This window comes from Ziziphus jujuba, chromosome 1 (genome assembly GCF_031755915.1).
Source record: "Ziziphus jujuba cultivar Dongzao chromosome 1, ASM3175591v1".
Lineage (NCBI taxonomy): Eukaryota > Viridiplantae > Streptophyta > Magnoliopsida > Rosales > Rhamnaceae > Ziziphus > Ziziphus jujuba.
In genome coordinates, this window is record NC_083379.1 from 2,640,636 (window position 1) to 2,658,805 (window position 18,170).

General features: G+C 32.9%; 3 protein-coding genes across 4 annotated transcripts; all 3 read right to left on the reverse strand.

Annotated features, from left to right (window-relative positions):
• Positions 1-310: 310 nt before the first annotated feature.
• LOC107424612 (pathogenesis-related thaumatin-like protein 3.5) lies at positions 311-1,732 on the reverse strand. Its single transcript, XM_016034484.3, has 2 exons — positions 1,232-1,732; positions 311-1,121 (listed from the first exon to the last, which is right to left on the reverse strand). The coding sequence occupies exons 1-2, from the start codon at positions 1,272-1,274 to the stop codon at positions 460-462; spliced, it is 705 nt and encodes a 234-aa protein (XP_015889970.3). The 5' UTR covers positions 1,275-1,732; the 3' UTR covers positions 311-459.
• A 971-nt stretch (positions 1,733-2,703) lies between these two features.
• LOC107422959 (transcription factor bHLH130) lies at positions 2,704-5,588 on the reverse strand. Its single transcript, XM_016032495.4, has 7 exons — positions 5,424-5,588; positions 4,300-5,087; positions 3,863-4,182; positions 3,587-3,754; positions 3,281-3,346; positions 3,123-3,191; positions 2,704-3,007 (listed from the first exon to the last, which is right to left on the reverse strand). The coding sequence occupies exons 2-7, from the start codon at positions 4,880-4,882 to the stop codon at positions 2,939-2,941; spliced, it is 1,275 nt and encodes a 424-aa protein (XP_015887981.3). The 5' UTR covers positions 4,883-5,087; positions 5,424-5,588; the 3' UTR covers positions 2,704-2,938.
• A 5,460-nt stretch (positions 5,589-11,048) lies between these two features.
• LOC107422064 (SURP and G-patch domain-containing protein 1-like protein) lies at positions 11,049-16,884 on the reverse strand. Of its 2 annotated transcripts, none has more exons than XM_048471733.2 (9): positions 16,700-16,884; positions 14,910-15,354; positions 13,890-14,016; positions 13,557-13,663; positions 13,126-13,275; positions 12,287-12,418; positions 11,947-12,126; positions 11,490-11,668; positions 11,049-11,357 (listed from the first exon to the last, which is right to left on the reverse strand). In XM_048471733.2, the coding sequence occupies exons 2-9, from the start codon at positions 15,310-15,312 to the stop codon at positions 11,331-11,333; spliced, it is 1,305 nt and encodes a 434-aa protein (XP_048327690.2). In that variant the 5' UTR covers positions 15,313-15,354; positions 16,700-16,884; the 3' UTR covers positions 11,049-11,330. The 2 variants fall into 2 exon arrangements, with proteins under 2 accessions (XP_048327690.2, XP_048327693.2); XM_048471736.2 differs by having other exon boundaries at positions 14,910-15,457.
• Positions 16,885-18,170: the final 1,286 nt, after the last annotated feature.

Genomic DNA, 18,170 nt, shown 5'->3' on the forward strand with positions numbered 1-18,170 from the left:
ACTAGAAAATAATTTCAGAGGAAGTGGAGTAAATATAAGATTAAAAAGAAATAGAGAAAAGGGAAGTGTATATTAAATTGGAGCTGTTTGCAAAATTTATCATAACTTATTTTATGTGATATGATCAGTGAGAGCAAGTGATTCATGCTCTGTTAATTTCCACACATCCTTTTCTCCAATCTGACTCTTTCAATTTTTCTGCCCATCTCCCTTCTCTCTTCATCCTAACTAGACGGTACATCTTCCCGAGAGTGAAAGGAAAAAATGGTTTCAATATAATACTAAAGCTGAAGATGTCTTTTCATTATGTGAGAGACTTAAACACATGAGAATCAATTTCCCATATATGCTCTTATAATTACTATATATATGGATATATATATATATATACAGGAAATAGCAATAATTTCTTAGCAATAAATCCTCTATAATAATTTATAAATTTTGCATATGGTTTAATTAGCAAAATCTAATCAAGTAATTAGCTTCCTTGCATGTAAAAGTGCTAGTTGGATCATCATAAGCATAACTGTAAGCCGTGGGGCACATAGCTTTGAAAACCCTGGAATAACTTGTTGGCTTGCAAGTCTGGGGACTACCATATGCACCTGTGCAGCAATACTCTGGCTTGTTGAAAGCCATGCATGCACTGTTGCATGCAACAACACGACCTTGCCTCTTCACCTGCAAGCCATTTGGGCAGTACTTGTTCAAGTCCCGAAGACACTTAACTGGCTTGCAGGATCCCGAACCACCTACCGGGATTATAGAAATAGGCATGTTATAGCCATCAACAAGGCTAACATCATAAAAATCCACAGGGCTGTCGAGGGTGAACTCAGCAAGCGTGGCTGGTGGTGCACCTCCTGCTCCAGCACACTTTAACACGCCACCGCAGTCACCGGTGACACACATGCCCTTACCTGATTGATCAAAGGAGCAAAAACGACGACCCCAAAACCTACCGGACCACCCTTTTGGTGCATTTATGTTTATGGTACGACCGGGTCTTAGCTTCAACCCACCATCCATTAGAAGAGGTTTGCCCGATCCGGATAGGATCCCTGGCCATATTGTGTTCTTGCATCTGTTTTCTAATGTAAAAATTGCAGCTTCAGCCCCTGAAAAAAATACCACAAAGAGAAAACAATGTTAGTAAAAGAAGGAAATTAATATGAAGAAATTAAAAAGAAAAGGAAAAGAAACAAAGGGGTGATTAAGTTTTTGGTACCAATGTAAGAAAGAGGCAAGAGGTAAAGAAACCACAAAGCCATATGAGAGTAGTGAGAGAGCCCTTTGGGTGTCCAATTTTGGAGGGTTTTTGAATTAAGGTGGGAGGTTAAGTTGTACTATTGCACTATTTATACAAAAATTTAGAAGATTGAATAACAAACTAAGGTTACGTCCAAGTTTTGTCACTTAATCAGAAATATAAGGAATGAAGGAAGAATTGGGGTTTGGGTTGTGACAAGTGTACATTGTGTCATATCTAGCTAATTAATAAGAATTTTAAGTAAACTAATTACCAAATTTTTGTTTAAAATATGCAACCAAATCCGGATTTTTCTGTAGCATATAGTTTATCAAAAAATGGTCAACTCAGCTTTCTATTTTATTAAAAACAAAAAACAAAAAAACTCTGCTTTCTGTTAGAAACTGTATATGCATATCTTGCTTTTTGTGGTGAGATGAAATTAGATCTCTATATTAATTACATCATATACACTGAGAAATATGGATCACTTGGTGCCATTTGATTGAGGGTGGACATTGGATGCTTATATCTTTTTCTTAAAGAGTTTTGGGCATGAAAATTTTATACTTTCCTTTCCTCTTTACAAACAATACATTTTAGTTTGTTTCTTTGAAACATTTTATTGCTACTAATTGTTCCTATCAAAGCAGGATTTTGGTAAATATAACATATATATATATATATAGGAGGAGATTACGGTACGATCCATCTGCATGCAGATCCGCATCAAAATCGATGTTTTTAAAAAAAAAAACATCTATTTTGCTATGTATGTATACACAGCTGTACACAGCAAAATCGATGTTTTTTTTTTTAAAAGACGTCGGTTTTGATGTTAGTCTACATGCAGATGGACCTCATAGTAGCCTTTCTATATATATATATATATATATATTGCAGCTAAAAAATTAAAATGGGTGTTTATTCTAACATGAACAGCTTGAAAGTGGTGTTTTTACTATTTATTATATCACTGCCTGGAAAATATTATATATATATATATATATATATATATATTTGCAGGGGTTGATTTTATTTACCTGTTCAATATTTAATATTCAATTTAATACTCTGCTGTCTAACTCAAAGCTCCAAAATTTTATCACATATTTAATTGTCAAAGTTGATGAATCTTTAGAAATAAGAAACAAGCACTTCTGCAGAAAACTAATTTTCCAAGCAATACATATCTTTTAGAGCTTGTGTATATCACCGTTTCTATTGGATATAAGACTACAATTTGTCCAATATAAAAATAATCAAACCTGATGGGATATAGATTTGAATTATGGTTATCCCAAATCAATTGGTCATTCCTAAATGCAACACAAAATGAACTTTTTTGCATTCATCTTTGTAAAGGAGAAAAAAAAGGAAAAGTGAGTGTGTATAGTTCTTTGTAATGCATTTAGAATTTTAGAACAACCAACATTAATATAACAGTCAACTTTAGAAAATGAAATGAAATTAGGAATTTTATTTTATTTTTTACTTTTCCTTTTTTGTTTTCTTTCATTGCAAAAATAATCTGAAGGGATCTACATGTACTACAACAAGCCAAACTGGGATCTACATGTACCACAACATAAGATTTCCAAACCCATAATATCATACTCCTAAATCTCATAATCATTATTAGATCTTTTTTTTTTTTTTTTGGGCATATGTACAGAAACTAAATCATTAAGAAGCATTCGAATATTGTTTTTGTGTACTTGAACACGAGCACTTGGACTTTGTATCATTCAGTGTCTGCAGCAAAGTGGAGAAAGAATAAATAAATAAAAATCTTAGTTGATTAAAGATAGAGAAATTGAAGGAGATAACTTTTAAAATTTTAATCCAAATTTGTATAAACGTTCCATACCTTGACTTGCTTCTGAAGGTCTTTAATGTATTGGACTGCCAAATCCAACATGTCTGCAGTGCTTGTTTGCTGGTCAAGAAAAAAGAAAAACATTCAAAATACTGACAACAAAGAAACTTTTTTCTGACATTTTCCAAGTTACACACTGTCTAAACTACCTTGTCCATTTCTGGGAAAAGATCTTGCAACTTCCTCATTCTTTCGCTAATACGTGTCCTTCTCACCTGAAATTTGTAGCAATCATTGTTATGGTATTTGAAGAATTCTAGCTATATATAGTGATCATCCAAGTCCCAATGTCAGAGTGAAACATAATAAGCAATTTTTTCTTCGACAAAGTTTCAAGTTTTAGGGACCAGAACTATTTTGAAGATTGGTATCTATGCTGCTAAAAATTTCGGATCCTCTCATAATCTAAGCTTTGCGTAAACGAAAATTTATGAATTTATTTCAGAAAGATTTACCCTCTCAGCGATGCTGCGCGGATGAGTGGCGAAGCCTCTTTTGGCACGAATTTTACAAGGAGCGGCACCTTGAAACTGCAAGAGCTTCTGTATAGAAGGCATCTCAAAATTCTTTGGCAAGCTCAAATGATGTGTCAAATTGTAATTCCTGTTTCTGAAATCTGTGTTCTGCATTTTTACATATAATAAAATAGCATTAGCAATAGGAAATACAAAGAAACAACAGCAAAAGGAGTTATTAACATTGTTGAAAATGCAATATTTTTGAAGTAGTACCTGAGTTTCCATTGCAATTGAAGTAGGAAACATATTTCCATCATTATCTCTAGCTCTTTTTAGGCAATGGAATGAAGAATCATCCCAAGAACCGTTTGAGAAATCTTGGATGTATTGTGAATTGTTTGCTTCACCATTTTCTAGCCTTTGGCCTTCTGGGCTACTCATTCCTAATTTTCCATTTTCAGTCTCAGAAATCTGAGGCAAAGGCCTTGAGGATGAGGGTGTCCCAAATGAGAAATTTAATTGATTGTTCACTGTACAAGTGGATGAACTTGGTTCTCCTTTGTAACCTCTAAAACCTCTCGTTGCAGCAAGCCCTGTAAGAACAGAAGGAAGAAGGTATTAGAGGAAACTGAAAAACAATTCCCATAAACAACTCGTATTTCAATCTAAAAAATTTACAATTTTACTTTGCCAATTTGAGAAAACATTACCATTTTCTGAGTTTATATCAGAGAACAACCCTGCCGGAGAGCTACTCTGCCTAACGAGGTTAGATCGATTTCCAACACCAATTTTAGCTTCCATGGAGTCCTCAAATCCTGTGGAGTTGATAACACCAAAGGAGCTATCCAAATTAGACCCCGTAGAATTATGACCATGCAAAGCATGAACTTGTTGAGCTTGACTCAGGTACATCATCTGAGAGCCGCTGGAGTACTCGTTCTGTTCCGGAACAGAGTCTTCTGTTTCTTGTTTCATAGCTAAGCTTTCACCGAATTGGTGCAGGCCATTGGAACCGGAGTGGTCTGTTCCATTACATGCTGATATGAATTTGGCTAACATGGTGTCCACTTCGGGGCTCGAAGGACGAACATACCGATGGTCATCGTATCCGCCACCGCCATTATTATCAAGCAAACTTGCGAGAAACGAGCTCGGAGCAGAGCTATACCGCAGCAGATTAGAGTTCTGCTGCTGCTGCATTTGGCAAAAATTTGAATCCATGAATTCTGGCTGATTCTTTCTCAGCTCTACCTCGGAACAATTCACCATTGGACCGTATGCAAGACTCATTATTTTCAGCAGATTTCTGAGAACCACCAATAGTTTCTTTCTTTGTTTTCCGCTAAGCAAATTAGACTGAAACTTTCAAATACAGGAAAAGATCATTTGGGTTGCTTTAAGCTTCATTTTTTTTAAATCTTTGGCCACCAAACTTGATTATAAAAAGAACCGAAATTAGAACTTCTTCTTCTGGACAGATAATCTACCTCCAAATCTGTAAACAAAATGTAAAAAAGAACGCGACTTTCAGCATAATATCAAAACCAAAACTATAGACATTTTACCCCCTCCCAGAACATAAACAAAGACTTTCAAATCTCAAAAACAGCATTTTTCTTATTGGAATCCTTAACATCACAGAAACAAAAACAAACATGAAATCCAAAACGAACGGTACAAGTTCACAGAAGAGAACGTAAAGCAGCTGGAATTCAGTTCAGAATCTTTGTTTTAACTGTATTTCTCTGCCCTGAAAGTAGAGCTTCAGGACAATAAAAGACCCAAAAACAAAAAAAGTTCCAGAACTGGAAAAGACAGATAATTGTACAACCTTGGTACAAATTCAGCACCGTTTTTAGCTCAAGCAACGAAAGTAGCTCCAAATTTCTGGGTACAAATCCAAATCCAGAATCATCAAAAACTGTGTTCAGAAACAAAGCAAAGAGAGAGAAAGATAGGGCGTGTCCCTTTGTGTGTACAGAGCCAACAATCTTGTCTCTCCCATCTGCCACTTTTATCCACTACAGATTCAACAATCACCCTCACATTTCCAATCTTATTACATCAAAGCCATTGATGACATCATGTGGTCCTTGATTCCTCACAAACACACACGGGTTTGACCAAACTATCCTCTAAAGGCGGTTTTCTAATTACTGGGATTTGGCCTTGGGTTTTATGTTCGAAGTATTTTTATAAAATATAAATATTATTATAATGCTAAACCCTGTTTCCAGCAAAGCACTCTGTTTCCAGTAAAGCGGCCGTGATGTTTTTGATTTCTATTTGGTGTTTTATGGAAAACATTGAAAACAACGTCATCTTTAAGCTTGAAAGGCATAGATAGTTTTATGTCCAAGATAAGCATATGATGCTTTGCTTGTGGGCCAAGCGTCTCTAGTGTATCACGGAGAGTTAAATTAAAATTTTGGGGTTTGTGGGATAAACAGTCAACGTAGCGTATCAGATATTTGTGCTCTTTCGTTCCGAGGAAAAGCCACCACAACTATTTATTTGGTGCGTGAATCTGTATACTAGTAGTACTACAACTTCCCTTATCCTTTTTCTATCTTTATTGTTATTATTATTATTATTATTTAATATTAATTGCTACTGGTCTAATCCATCTAAAAGGTACCTTTCGGCTTTTATTAAAAATACATGTACTCGATATTTTTCTTCTTCTTCTTTTCATATGGATGACATTTATTATAGTGTTTTCTTGTTTTTTTCTTTGTCGGTACAAAAATTTTGGAAGTTACATGATGCAGGGACCATTTGCTAATGTTGACAGTCAAATGGGGTAAATTTCAATTTTTAAGTTTGTAAATATATAAAGATTTTTTTGTTTTAGAAACAGTTTAATAAGAAAATTATTGTTTTATTCAGCAAATTATAATTACGAATTTTCTCATTCTAAACAAGAAGAAGAAAACTTGTAATCTCAATCTTGCACTTCAAAGTTTGGTTCTAAAATTGGAAACTTTCAAATTTTGTGTATATTTTTAATTTGTTTGGAAGATATATCAATGACGATATTTTGACCCAACTTGTGAAAGCCGGAAAAGCAATAGTAACCATGCCAGGATTTTCCTTGTATAAGAAAGGAAAATAGAAGAAACTGACTTCGATAAAGGAATTTCAAAAGCAAAAATAGTTGGGACTTTTTTTTTTCCTTTTATATTGATATTAAAACAATGATTTATTTATTTATTTATTTTTGGTCTTCTAAACGGGAAGGCTTTGTTGTGCTATCTTTTTAACCTTCAATAAATTAAAACTATGTTACTATGCCTCAGGAAAAAAAAAAAAATTAAAAATATGTTGCATTCACATTGATGTGCTTGTTTGTAAACAACTTGGTAATTATATAAAGCCTTAATCAAAGGGTTTAGCCTGGAAGCAATATTAATATGAGTTTTGACATCAATTATTCAACGTACATGGCAAACAAAGACATTATCAAGAGAGAGTCTTCGTCAAAACTCAAAACCACCCAGCTGTATTACCCACTAAAACGTGCTACAAGAATCGATGGATATATATATTATTATGGCTTTGATAAGTCCACTGACAACTAAGCAATAGCTTAATCTGTGGACAAAACCTCTAGCCCTTTTCTTAGTTTAATTGAATTTAATTTAAATTAATCACCATGATTATCCCGTGTTTGCTAGGGTTAATTTTAATACTGAATCTTACATGATGTTTGATATTATTAGCCTCTTAAAACTAGAGTTGAATCTTGAATGTGATATATCTATTTGACTTTTAACCCAAATGTCAACTCTTCTTAAGATGAGGAGGAGCTTATAACCTACTTTGATCTGGTAAACGTTGACCATCTTATTCATATTAATTTAATTTGTCTTTTGTGAATAAAAAGTTTATTGAAATGGCAGGGCTTTAATTTGATATGATCAAAGTCATGCTAAAAAAAAAAAGAAGTGCTAAATTTGTAATGGTTCAAATTTCCTTTGCATGAATTGATTTCAAAGTCGGGCAACTTTATGCGACCATATCCTAAAAAGGTCCAAAAAGTATGCTAACTTGTATACAGTCAAGTTTGACCCTTCCTCTCTCTGAACAATGAGGAACAAAAGGTCTTCGTTGAATGCTACTTCTTCAGATTTCACACTCATAGTACTATTTTTTCTTTCTCACTAACCCATCTCAAGCTTAATTATTTTGGTTTGTGTTTTGGATTCCCTTATTAATTTGAAAGGCCGCAAACATAGATTGGAGTCCAAATGGGCAAACATCCTCTGTTATGATTTTATTTTTATTTTTTTTCTTTTTGTTTTGATATTGAAGATGAAAAGATTCAAATTTAGTATTGTTGTTTAATAAAAATAAGGATTTTGACATTAGATTGTTATGATAACAGGATAGTTAATATATTTTTTGCAACCCAACTTAAGCTAAACCATAGTTGATTATATATATATATATATATATTTGTTTTTTTTTATATTTTCTATCATCTAAATCTAAGTCATGTTAATGTTTTCTCAACATTAATGATTTCTCCAATCTTCTATCTATATTCATTACATAGGATCTTTTAATAAGTGGACTTTATCATTTAGTTGCCATAGATGGCATTAACCAAATTAAGTATGAAAAATCATGTTGCAATCAGCAAAACAAAGCGGTTTCAAAAAGTTAGATCCGCAAGATTTAATATATATAGAATATTTTGAGCTTTTGTTGGGATGGATGATGACAAGATTACGAACATCATAAGCAAAACTTTGGAATTATTAAAGCATATTATAAGCTAATAAGTTGAGGGAATAGGGAAAGAAGTGAATATCCCAAAATTTGTTAGGTACGAAGAATTATTTTAGGTCCCACCAACAACCAACTGAATTTCAGCATCTTTTCTAGCTTCCTATTAATTGGAGGAGCTCAATTGGCATCCACAGTCTACTGCATTAATGCTCTTCTTTAAGGATGAGATTAGGTACACTCTCTGTGTGTCTCTCTCACCAATATTTACAGAATCACAACAATGTGTGAAAAAACTTGAAAAGAGAAAAAGAGAAAATAAAAAAATAAAAAAATTAAGCAAATAAAGTAACTATTTCTTATTCATTTAGGATAAGGCCATCTTGCTTTAATTTGGTTTTATTTATTTATTTATTACTATTATTATTATTATTATTTTGGTGAATTGCTTTAATTTGGTTTTAAGTACAGGCACTTTGCGGCCACTTAATTAAATATGTGATCCCCGATCAAAAAACATACACCCACTCAAGTAGTTAAAAAAGTGATTAGAAAATTGGGATTGCCGTTGTTTAATTAAAAATTTTAAATAATTAATATTAGCTGGTCTCCTGAAAGCTAATTGGATCGATATGGATAAGTAATAACATCAGTAACATGTAATCCAGGCCATGTTTGGCTGGAGATCATATTCATTCCCAAAAGTCTAACCGCATAGCCTTCCCCATTAAATGGGGATGGATCATAAAGCACCATGACTTGGAATTTTTAATATATATATATATATATGTATGCATGCATGCATGCATGTTTGCATGTGGGTATATCCCATGTTCCTCCGACGTTATATATTCCATGTTCTGATGCTATTAAATTGACTTCCCACTTGGAAACTGGATAACATGTTTTCGCATTATTTGACAAGCTTCGGAACAGATGTTTGTACCTGTCACCCAGTTTATGCATTTACAAACTATATTCTAATTTCTCAACAATATATATATATATATATGTATATATCATATACATATACTGTAAGTCTGTAACCCATTTATTTGATCAAAAAAGAGTCTGTAACCCATTTACAATTTTTTGATATTATTCTTTCGGATCTGTAGAAGTGATCAGTGTGTGTTCGAGCAGGTATATATAAAATATTGATATATAAAAATTCTGTAAATGCCATGGCAACTTCCGTGATTCTCATCAGCTAGCCGATGTTGACTTCAGCATCATCCTATATGTGTTTCTATTTCAACCGTGAATTTGCTTGCCTATGTGTGTACATCTGGAAACCACTTATCCCAGTGCAATAAAGTTAGGGAACAAAAAATATAAAATTGAAATGAAAAATCATGTTAAGTCCCTCTGTGAAAAGCATGTACACAACTTTTTTAATCAAAAGCTGAAAGCAAAAAAAGGTATAATTTAAAGAAAAGTATTTTGTTTCTGCAGTGCATAATCGAATGGGACTCGATGATTGTAACATTTTATGGAATTTTACAATTTGGTTCAAACACCATTTCCACTTTCCAATTTCTACCAATAAATACCCTACTCAGTATTCCACACCATTTTATTACCATCTACCATCATTGCTTTTCTCCTCCATTGCCTTCGATTTATCCGAGAGTAAATTAAAGCATTTTGCAGCTTAACCATAGTTACATTGAAAAATAATTAACTAAACTAGAGCCAAAAATATGAACTAAATGCACAAGATATTTAAGTTTTGCTTGCAAAACGCATTTTGATATTCTCGAGCTTTCAAAACATTAAAAAAAAAAAACATTTCAGTTTGAATACTTTTTATTTTAAAAAGAGTTAAATTTTAACACAAATCTTATTTTTTTAAAATTTTTGAAATTGTTTTGAGAAAAAATAAATTATAACACCAAAACTCACTGTTTTCTTCTTATTGTTCTACCTCTCTCTCCCCTCCCTCCCTCTCTCACTCTATAATTTGATTATAGACGGAGAGAATAACCCACCAAATAATTCCCACTCCACAATCTCTTTTTTGTATCGAAATCTCCAGCAATAATTCCTACTCCATAATCTCTGCTTCCCACCTTATATAAAGTATAAACCATCATAATTAATTTAGTAAATCCTGATGGAGGTTTACTCCATTGGGTTGGATGTAAAACAGGAGGAACAACCTATTTTGGCATAGAGTCACACCCAACCGAAGTTTATCCAGTTTCTGATACCCTTCATTAGCTTCCATTGCAGCCTTGATAACTCTCAACGAATAACCATTCGATTACGGGCTTTCCTAATTTCTCAGCACATCGAATACAAACGGAGCAAGAAGGCCGACACTAACGTTTTTTAATTTCCAGAGTAGATTAATCTTTATTGAGTTAAACTTTCATATTACTTTCCAATATATATATATATATATATATAAAAGCTACAGTATCATCCGCGGGATACCAACCCGTACCAAACCCGACGCTTTAAAAAAACAAACACCGAATTTGTTATGTACAGCTGTGTATATATATAAAAGAATTTGCCACATTATCAGTTAATATCGGCTAGGACAATGATGATCCTCCACCTACTTCGGTGCCTGCACTGCGCTGTAGGAGAGAGTGGGATGCAAGAAATGAACACTCAGGCTTTACCTTTGATTTATCCTATATAGAATAAAATAAAGCATTTGGCAGCTTAAACATAATTACATTGAAAAATAATTAAATGTAGTAGAGCCAAAGGATGAACTAAATGCACATGATATTTAAGTTTTTCTCCGATAGCAATAGGCGGTTCCAGCCAAACAAACGATTACATAAACCAACCGAGGGACTGAAAAAAGAAAAAAATAAAAACATATTTCACCCCAAAACGAGACTGTCATTGATACTGCATTTCACAGTAATAAATTCCAGAAATTGGTTGGATGGGTAACAAAGATATCAATTCAATTTTCCTTTTTCTCCAACACTATCAAAAAGGAACTATAAAGGCGGACCAAACATGTATACTGCTTGCGTGGTGGTCAGTAATATGCTTTTCGTGGATTGCCCTGTGCAGAATTACACAAAAACAAAGAAAATTTACAGAAATGCATTAGAAGTATTATAAGAATACTGTAGGATGGAGCAAGACTTAATTGTAGAGCACAGAGAAGAACGAGGAAAAGGATGCACTATAATACCAGAGGGTTAGGTCTGTGACGGTAACCAAGCATCATCCGCTTCTTATACTGCTCGTATATATCATCTTCAGGAGTTACTTCACCAGGATTTTGAGCACCAACTCCCAAATTGTCCTTCTTCACATCACCAGCCATTATTGGATCTGCCATGCCACTTCTGGAGCTCCCCAAACCTTCACCTGAAATTTACATAACCATGTTGTAAAGAATCTCCCCTAAGACATACGTCATCAGAATTTAAACCAACAAGATCAAGAAATTTTTCAGGCACACATTCAACGATGTCAAAATTAGCTCAAGAAGACAATTTATGACAGACTATGATGCATTCCCTTATACATCTTGCCAAAAAATATTTAGAAAACTCTCTTTTGTACATGTTATGGATTGTGCTTCCATATGCATGTTTTTTTGCACATGTAAGAGAGAGAGTGTTAGTGAGAGAGAAAGAGCTCACCTTCTTTCCAACCCATTTTAGACAACAGTTTATGACCCACATTATCAGCCTGGATTCTTGACCTTTCTGCGGCCTCTTTAGCAGCTTTTCGTGCAGCTGCATCATTACAAGCAGCTAAAAACTTCTCCAGCTCCTCTTGTGGTATATAATCACCCATGTGATGACCTTTTTTACCAGGAGCTGCAGTACCAAAAAGAATAAAATGGAGGTTAACTTTAAGAAATAAACACTAGGAGGCCATGCACTAACAGCAATTGTAATTAATCACCCTAGAAGTTGAAACTAGAAGTCTGAAAGGAACTAGAAGCAAAAAGCGTTTTCAATAAGAGAATAACTGAACCTTGAAGAGAAGCAGGCGGGGGCATTTCATCCTTTGACTGTTTAGGTCGTCTCATCTTCTCTTCCTGTGCAGCCTTCTTCATGTAGAACTCCATCATTGCTACAGGATCTGCACCTCTTTGACTAGAGTCACCTATAATTATAGGTATAGGCAAAAGTGTGAGACTAACAAGGCAAGAAGACCAACTAGAGCATATAAATCGATAGGTACGTTATTATAACTTGGATGATGGACCCTCAAAAAAGTACTTAAAAACAGGAATTCATTTGCAATGTATCACTGACAAAACAAACAGACACCATCCACATAAAACAACATCAATCAATTTTTTTTAAAAAGGGAAAAAAGGGATCATAGAGAGCAGCTCTTGCTGAATCCCCCAATACTTCAAAAAGCTTTTGAAGCATCCAGTAACAAGGCAAAATTTAGAATTTCCAATTTCCTATCCAATAAATATATGGGCCTTTTTACCACTCTTTGAGCATGTTCAGGAGTGCTTCTAGAAAGATTAAACGAGATTTTAAGAAGATCAAAGCACTTTTACAGTGTTTGGTTAAAAATATGAAAATGCTTTTGTTTGATGCTTTTTTGCTGGAGCGCCTATTTGGTGCTTCTTAGGAAACTGCTTCCTACAAAAGCATTCCCAAACAAGTTCCTTCTTCAAACATGAAGCCAAATTCAGGACCATTGAGTAAGTCTACTCTATAGAAAGATCCATAACATAATAAAAACCTTCATCCTCCCTTTACCCAACACAACTTATTAAGAATATCACTATGTGGAAAAATAACTCAACTCTACATTATAGAGCAATAGAAAAACATTATATATAAAAGTACCCATTCTTCCTGCTGATGCTGACATTCCAGAAGCACTTAGATCCTCAGTAGCTTCATATAAAGCAGAGGCAGGTATTTGATAATTTGAAAGCTGCTGAAAAGACCTTTGGGAACCATTCGTGGATTTAGAAGCAGAAGTGCTTGTAACATCTAAAAGAAAAAAATAAAAATAAAAAACCATCAGTATAACCGAGACATTTCCTAATCAATTTTTTTCCTAGCAAAATTACATTTTCAGACAACAAACCACCAAATACCACTCGCATACATATATATATATATATATATAGGTATATGTATATACACACACACAACTTCTGTCAATTGAAACTATACTTGTGAAAAAATTTTGATACTTGTGTCAAACAAACTTAGACCATGTTAAGGGGGAAAAATAAAAATAAAAAGCTTAAATTCATTCAGGTGCCAACCATTGCGAGATGTTTGGGTTTCCCTAGTCCGTGAAATGGCCTTTTCCTCTTCAGCAATCCGATATTCATAATATTTGTAATCAGCACAACTCTCGTCAAATAGAAATCTACAAATAACATAAAGCACCATAAACAAAACATAAGTTTGATGTGATTGTGGAAACAAAAGCCCCAAAAGACGAAAAGGTAAGGTAACCATAAACATAATAAATGAGCTCCACAAATTTTAATATAATGTCAATATGCCAAAATTTCTAATAGATTTTACTTCAGATAACAGAAACATAAACCAAAATATATGCCTTTAAAGATGAACAGTCCTAGAGAACTTACTTGAAAGGAGTGTCTCCAGGATTTTTTTGACGTGTAATATGCTCAATCTGCCTTCCATTTTTAGCCACAAAACTTGCTAATTTGTCAGCAACGTTCTTCACTGTAGGATCACTTGGGGAAGATGGTGCTGCATATCACTTATAAAACTGATTAATACCGAGAGCATGAACAAGGGAATGCAAATTACTCTTGTAGCAGGCCTGCCAAATATTCCAAATCTTTCATTGAACATCTCTTTCCACCAATGTTGATAGGAACTTAATGTACAAGCTGCATTCATGAGACAAGAAATATTCAAGAATGTTTTGTCCTCTTCCTCTACACCACTTCAAGAGTAGAGAAGACAATTACCGAAGTGATTTCTCTCAACAACAGTGTACCATGAAAGGGGACCACTTTGAATTTTCTTGAATAAAAATATTGATATATTTGTTATCTTTATTCCATGAATGGTAAGCACAAGTAAATGATTTACAATAAAAATACCTTAGAACATCAGGACTAGAATGTTGATTATGAACAAAGATTTCTCCAATAGACCAATCACTGAGGAAAAGGAAAAGGTTGAAAACACAGACGACACAGAAATTGGATGGGAAGTTTTAACAAGTATCTTCCAAGCATATTTATCTACTATAAGATGGTTGAATACAAGTTTACAATATGATTGGAAAATGGTTTCCTCAAAAATATGGAAAAGCTACATGTGAAATGGAAAAAGAAAAGAACAAAATGTCAAAGATGCATCATCATCAACAGAAATACCAAAAGATATTCCAGACACATCAATAAAGCATTATCTCTGACAAAACTAAAACATATTCAACACACCATAACGGATTTAATATACACAAATTAGAAAATTAAATGAGACATATATCATTGAGAAAGAAAAATGACCAATGAACATAGAAAATAAACAGAGGACTACACTACAGGCTTTTTTCCTCCATAACATATACATGTACTCAAATAATTCCATTGCAAAAAATCAGAAAGATAAACATAAACAGTAATTACCAACATTCAGTGGGGCCGGTGATTGCTCATAGGCATTTGGCTGAACTAACTTTTGTCGTTTGACAGGTGCATCAACAGGAATATTTCCAGTATCTGATTCATCATCATCTTCATCTGCACCTAACTTAACAGTAGGAGCCACAAGCTTTGATTTCTGTTTCAAGCTGAAAGCAAGTTTGCCAGCTGATGCAGCTTGAGTGGCCTTACGTGCATCATTAGACTTAAATTCTATATTGGTTTTAGAAACAGAAGGGCCAGAAGTCAAAGAGGCTGATACAATTTTGCTAGGTCTAAACTCCTCTGGTGCGGAACCCTTCTTGTCTTTCTGTTCTTGTAGCTGTTTGAATCTTTCCATGAATGAACCATCATTCACAAAGAGGGTAGGTGGCACTCCTTTGTCCATTGGCAAAGAGCCAAATGTGCTTAGGCTGTTTAGTGGATTCAACTGTTTGACAAACAAGCTTCCAAACTATTTAGACATTGAATTATACTTTAGACCTGATCTTTGAATCATTTTATACGTACATAACCGATTCAACTGAAAAATCCTAAGCAAAAGACCAAAAGTATCGTATATAAGAACTTCTTTTGATAGTAATGTATTTTAAATACTTATTGGTATAACAAAATCCAATCTTTTAAAAAAAAAAAAAAAAAAAAAAAAAAAACTAACTTAGCATACTGAACCTCTCTAAACAATCCTAATTGATCTTCTTTCAAAACCAAAAATAAATAAATAAATAAATAACTAGGATGGCAAACAAATTCAAATACGCAAGAGATAAAAAAGCAAATATATGTGGAAAAGATACATAGTTATAATAATTGGTGCATAAGCCAGTTCTATAATTAAATAAAAGGCTTCCTTTATTTCACAGGATAGCACTGAAATATAGACATGCTGCCTCTTGAGCCAATGAAAACCCTCTTATACATAATTCGAACTAGAACTCATTCCTCTGATGTGCAAGACAAAATTTTCAAGTTCTATGGGCAGGAATAAGCGTGGAATGAGAATGCTATTAGCAAAACATCTTACTCCAAGAATGGAGCTATGGTAATTACTTGACAATGGAATTGAGCATATAATTCTATATATTTTCAGAATCCAACTAAAAGCAGAAATCTCAACTACAGGCCCCTTTGTAGTATTAGCTTTTTTCCCAAATGGGAATTCAAAAGGAAATAAAATATTTTTGTCTATGCTAGCATAACTAAGAAAGAGATTCAACCAAAAAAAAAAAAAAAAAAGGGGATACTCGAAAAGAAAAATGGAACTCATACCTTGGCTTCAAAGCTCAAAAACTCTTAATATTATTTTATTTCTAAAATTTTATTACCGAGAATGATGACATTAAAAATCAGTACTTTCTAACACGCAATCTTATATATCGAATCCCAATTTTTCCACTCCATCCATATCTGAATGGTTCTGACCCTAAACCTAATCCCAATTATATGCCTATTCCAAATCCTTACCAAAAATCCCCATTCTCAACTCGATCAAAAATCACAATCAAACTTGGTCAATCCAACCAAAGCAAAACACCGATCAAATAAACCAATCCGATATTCACTTACATGTTATAGCAACACACAAACAAGCCCCAAACCCTAAATCTAAAAACCTAGCACATTTCACACCTCTAAATCACCCACCAGCAACACCAGCACAAAAAGCCAAAACGATCGACACCCCAAAATTAAAAAAAGAATAAAAATTCAAAAATTGGTTAATTAAAGTGAAAATTAATAAAAATAAAAAAATTAGCCAAAAATTACACACTAACCTGAGAAAAAAAAAATCCAATCGGAAATCGTCGATCTTCGTCTGGTTCGTTAATAAGAGGTCAGTTTTGACCGCATATAAACAAAACCCTCTCTCTCTCTCTGGTTGGCTGTGTACGGAGGAGAAAAGTGAGACCGCTTTGCTTTTGTTGGCGGTCGGTTCTCGATTTTATATATATATATATACAGGAAGAAGAAACCTCTCTGGTTTTAACAATTATTATTATAATAAAATATAGGCAATTTTTTATCTATCTCATCAGGGGGTTTGTTTCAAATTATTTTTGCTTTCTAGTTTCACCTCTAAATTTTCACAAAATTACAACATTATAACCATGGGTCAAAGATTTGGAAAAAATAAAAATAAAATACTGACCCCATCACAAAAATTTTAAAAATAAAATTATAATTTTAACTTATTTTCCTTCATTTTCAAAAAGAAAAGAAATATATAAAAAAAAAAAGAAAAAACTTATTTTCCTTCCCTTTGATAAGCTAAATTCAACAACGAAAATATTATTTTTAAACATTTATAAGTGCTATAAGAAAGTATAATACTTTTTTTTTTGTTCGTATAATATATTGGATTTATTCAAAATAACTCTAAAAAAATGTAATTGTTAACCTTTTTTTTTTTTTTTGACAAAGTAATTGTTAATCTTAAACATTTATAAAACTTTGAAACTATTAGAAAATAGTTTTGTACAATAACATATTTTGTTATTTTGCATATATTAATTTTAATTATTTTTCTATTGTTTATTTTAAAACAATTGTTTTACCAAAAACATCTTATTCATTGTAAAATTTATACATTATATATATATATATATATATATTTAAAAAAAGCCGTATTCCTAACATCTATATTTTTTTGAAGTGCTAGAGGAGGTGCAATAAATTTTAGCAAAACTAAGAAAATTTGTTTTAAAAATGAAAGAGGTAAACACAATAATTTACAATGGACTGTAATACTGGTTATTTATTTCTTTTTTCTTCTAATCTAGGAATAGTTTTTATAATTTTGGCAAAAATTGACAGATAATCAATTTGCTTTACTCTTTCTTTTTTTTTTTTTCTCAAATAGGTTGTGTTAAACGTAATGCAATTTTTTAAAATTAAGAAATGAAATAAAAACATAACAATGATAATTTAGATGAAACAAAATTCAAGAGATTGCATAATCATACATCAAAAAACTATTTTTCGAACTCTTTCTTTTTTTTTTTCTGGCTTGTTTTATGAGTAATCTTTTTCAGCATTTTTTCGCATAGTATAAAAAACTGAAACTTGCATACGATACAAGGCAAAGCTTTAAACTATAAAAACTGAAACTTGCATACATTACAAGGCAAAGCTTTAAACTCTTAGTTCAAAACATTAAAAAAATGCTTCAAACTCAATCACTCAGATTTTCTAATATCACTAACAAAGTAGAATACAGCATAGTCTAAAACTGAAGAGCAAGTGCGA